Here is a 2,772-nt window from a genome sequence, read left to right on the forward strand (position 1 = left end):
ACCACATATCTTGCAACAATTTCTTTCGTGCACACCCATATTATAATTTTAATACAATGACTGGTGGAGAAATAATAATAAGCCTATATAAAGATGGTTGTCTATTATTAATGAGCAGAAAAATAAAATAAGTCTATATAAAATTGATTGTTTATTATTAACAATCACTGCCTGTCACAAGAGTTGTGATAAAAAAGGAAAAAGAACAAAAAGAACAAAGAAAGCATATCATTAAGGATAAAGATTAAATCCAAACTGTTTAGAGAATGAGATCTTTCCAACACAATAAAGCGACAATTCATAAAAGTAAAACTATCAGTTTCATGTTATTTTAAAGAATTACATTACTCGTTAAAAACAGTAGCCCTTCAATTATCATATAAAGAGTTACAGGAAGATTAAAAGCATTTCTAATTGTATAGCTAAAGGCAAAATATTCTTTATAATAGAGAATGAGACCAAAAAAAAAAAAAAAAAATGGTCTCCAATAGATTCTCTAAATCCTATGTTTTTTTTGCTCATGAACAGTAGCTCATCAAAATTGATGGGCTACTCTGCATTCTTCATATGTTTTTTTTCTATTATAATAATTAAGTATTAAATAAAAAAAATATTGGAAGATGTGTGACGGGACTGACGAAGTTCATGGACGCACTGACGATTCCATCAACACGGACGATTCCATACTCAGGCTAGGTGAGTCGATCATACGCTTTACTGACGAACATATCCGGACCATTCAACGCAGGCAAAACGGTTCCGGAGACAACTGTACAGTCCGTTGAAAGGTAATAATGGCACACTAAAGGGCCTCAGGCGTTACGAAAAGGAGCATTAAAAACCTCCATAACTACCCAACGGCTAGAAGCCAGGAGAGGGTATATAAGCCTCCCACATTGCTGAAGAACAGGTACATACACACAGAAAACTCACTGAGACATTTTCTTAGTTCTTTCCAACTGCATTGTTCAAACATTCTTTTACTAACTTTGGCATCGGAGGCGTTGTGGCAGGCACCACAACGGTGTTCATCTCCAAGGGCTGGAAGATCGTCTCCGTCCGTCGAACAAGTACTGACGAGTTCACACTCATCAGTTTGGCGCCGTCTGTGGGGATTGACACTTTTTCGTGGTCAAACTTGGAATAGTGATCCTATATCTTTGTTCTTACAGGATGGAGTCTAATCAGGATGCTGCAGCCTTAGCCCAACAAGTCCAAGCCCTCGCAGCCACAGTTGAAGAACTGACTAAGCAAAACCAAGAAATGAGATTGCGCCTTCAGCAAGAGGAAAATCGTTCAAAGGGAAATCAGGAAGATGAGGGAGACAGCAACAGAAGGAGTGACCATCGAAGGCCAAACACTCCCGTCAAGCAAAATTCAGATGTTCTTCGGGAGATGAGGAGGGAGATGGATGAATTACGGAATGCTATCAAAGAAAAAACAGAGCAGAGTGTGGATCGGATGGTCCGGGCGACAGACTCGCCATTTACAACAGCAGTCCTTGACTGCCCAGTACCGTCGAAATTCAGGCTACCACAGCTCGAACCCTTTGACGGACTGAAGGACCCTCAGGATCATCTAAACACCTTCAAGACGACCCTGGGACTTCAACAACCCCCAGATGAAATATTGTGTCGCTCCTTCCCAACCACACTCAGGGGAACTGCCCGAGAATGGTTCACGAAGTTGCCAACATCGTCAATCGATACGTTCGAGCAGTTGAACAGCTCCTTCTTGCGTCACTTTATTGGAGGACAACGACCAAAGAGGACCGCAGACCACTTGTTTACCATCAGGCAGGGGGAAAAGGAAACCCTGAGGTCGTATGTAAAACGTTTCACGAGGGAAACACTGGAGGTTGACGAAGCCGACGATATGGTGCAGCTAACGACCTTTAAAGCAGGGCTGAGGTCCAGGGATCTCGTCAGTTCCCTCGCGAAGAACCCCCCGAAGACGATGGCTCAAATGCTCCTCAAGGCGCAGAAGTACATGAACGCTGAAGACGCATTGGCAGCTATTAATGATGCGGACAGAACAGGGGATAAAGGAAGAAGGGAAGACGATCGTAGAGGGCAGAAGCGGGATCGTCCAGATCGTCGAGTCAATGACGGAGTCAGACGGAAAGATGACAAAAATCCACGAACGGTAAAATTCACCCCTCTTGTTATGCCTGTTGACAAAATTTTGGCGCAGATTAAAGACGAGCACTATCTCAAGTGGCCACGACCACTACACTCGTCTCCCAACGTCCGCGACAAAAATAAATACTGCCGATTCCACAAAGATCACGGCCACTACACTGAAGATTGTAGGGATCTCAAAGAGCAGATAGAAGAATTGATATGGAGAGGGAAGTTGCAGAAATTCATAAAGAAGGGGGAACACGACAAATTCCGGGATGAAAACAAAGGTCAACAGGGGTCCACCTCCAGAAGCGACGGCCGTCAACCACAACCTCCTCAAAACGTGGTCGGGGAGGTACAGACGATAGTTGGGGGCCTATCACCGGAGGTTCATTCAAGTCACTCAGGAAAGCACATCAACGGCATGTGAATAGTGTCCATATGACACCCCCGACCAAGTACAGACGAACTGACCAGGATATGACCTTCAATGAGAACGACTCCAGAGGAATAAAACAGCCTCACAATGATCCGCTGGTCATAATGCTCACCATAGAAGGATTCAACACCAAAAGAGTCCTCGTGGACAACGGGAGCTCTGCGGATATCATTATCTTTTTCGCCTTCCAACAATTAAGGTTGGATCCCA

General features: G+C 43.7%; 1 protein-coding gene across 1 annotated transcript; it reads left to right on the top strand.

The window, feature by feature from the left end:
- Nucleotides 1-1,173: 1,173 nt before the first annotated feature.
- LOC136066793 (uncharacterized) lies at nucleotides 1,174-2,553 on the top strand. The gene has a single exon (XM_065771647.1). It carries the CDS (start codon nucleotides 1,174-1,176, stop codon nucleotides 2,551-2,553), a length of 1,380 nt encoding a protein of 459 aa, XP_065627719.1.
- The last annotated feature ends 219 nt before the right edge of the window (nucleotides 2,554-2,772 follow it).

This window comes from Quercus suber, unplaced genomic scaffold (assembly GCF_002906115.3).
Source record: "Quercus suber isolate HL8 unplaced genomic scaffold, Cork oak 2.0 scaffold_5, whole genome shotgun sequence".
NCBI lineage: Eukaryota > Viridiplantae > Streptophyta > Magnoliopsida > Fagales > Fagaceae > Quercus > Quercus suber.

Coding starts and splice junctions, on each gene's coding strand:
- LOC136066793 (XM_065771647.1), top strand. CDS start 1,174: ATGGAGTCTAATCAGGATGCTGCAGCCTTAGCCCAACAAGTCCAAGCC.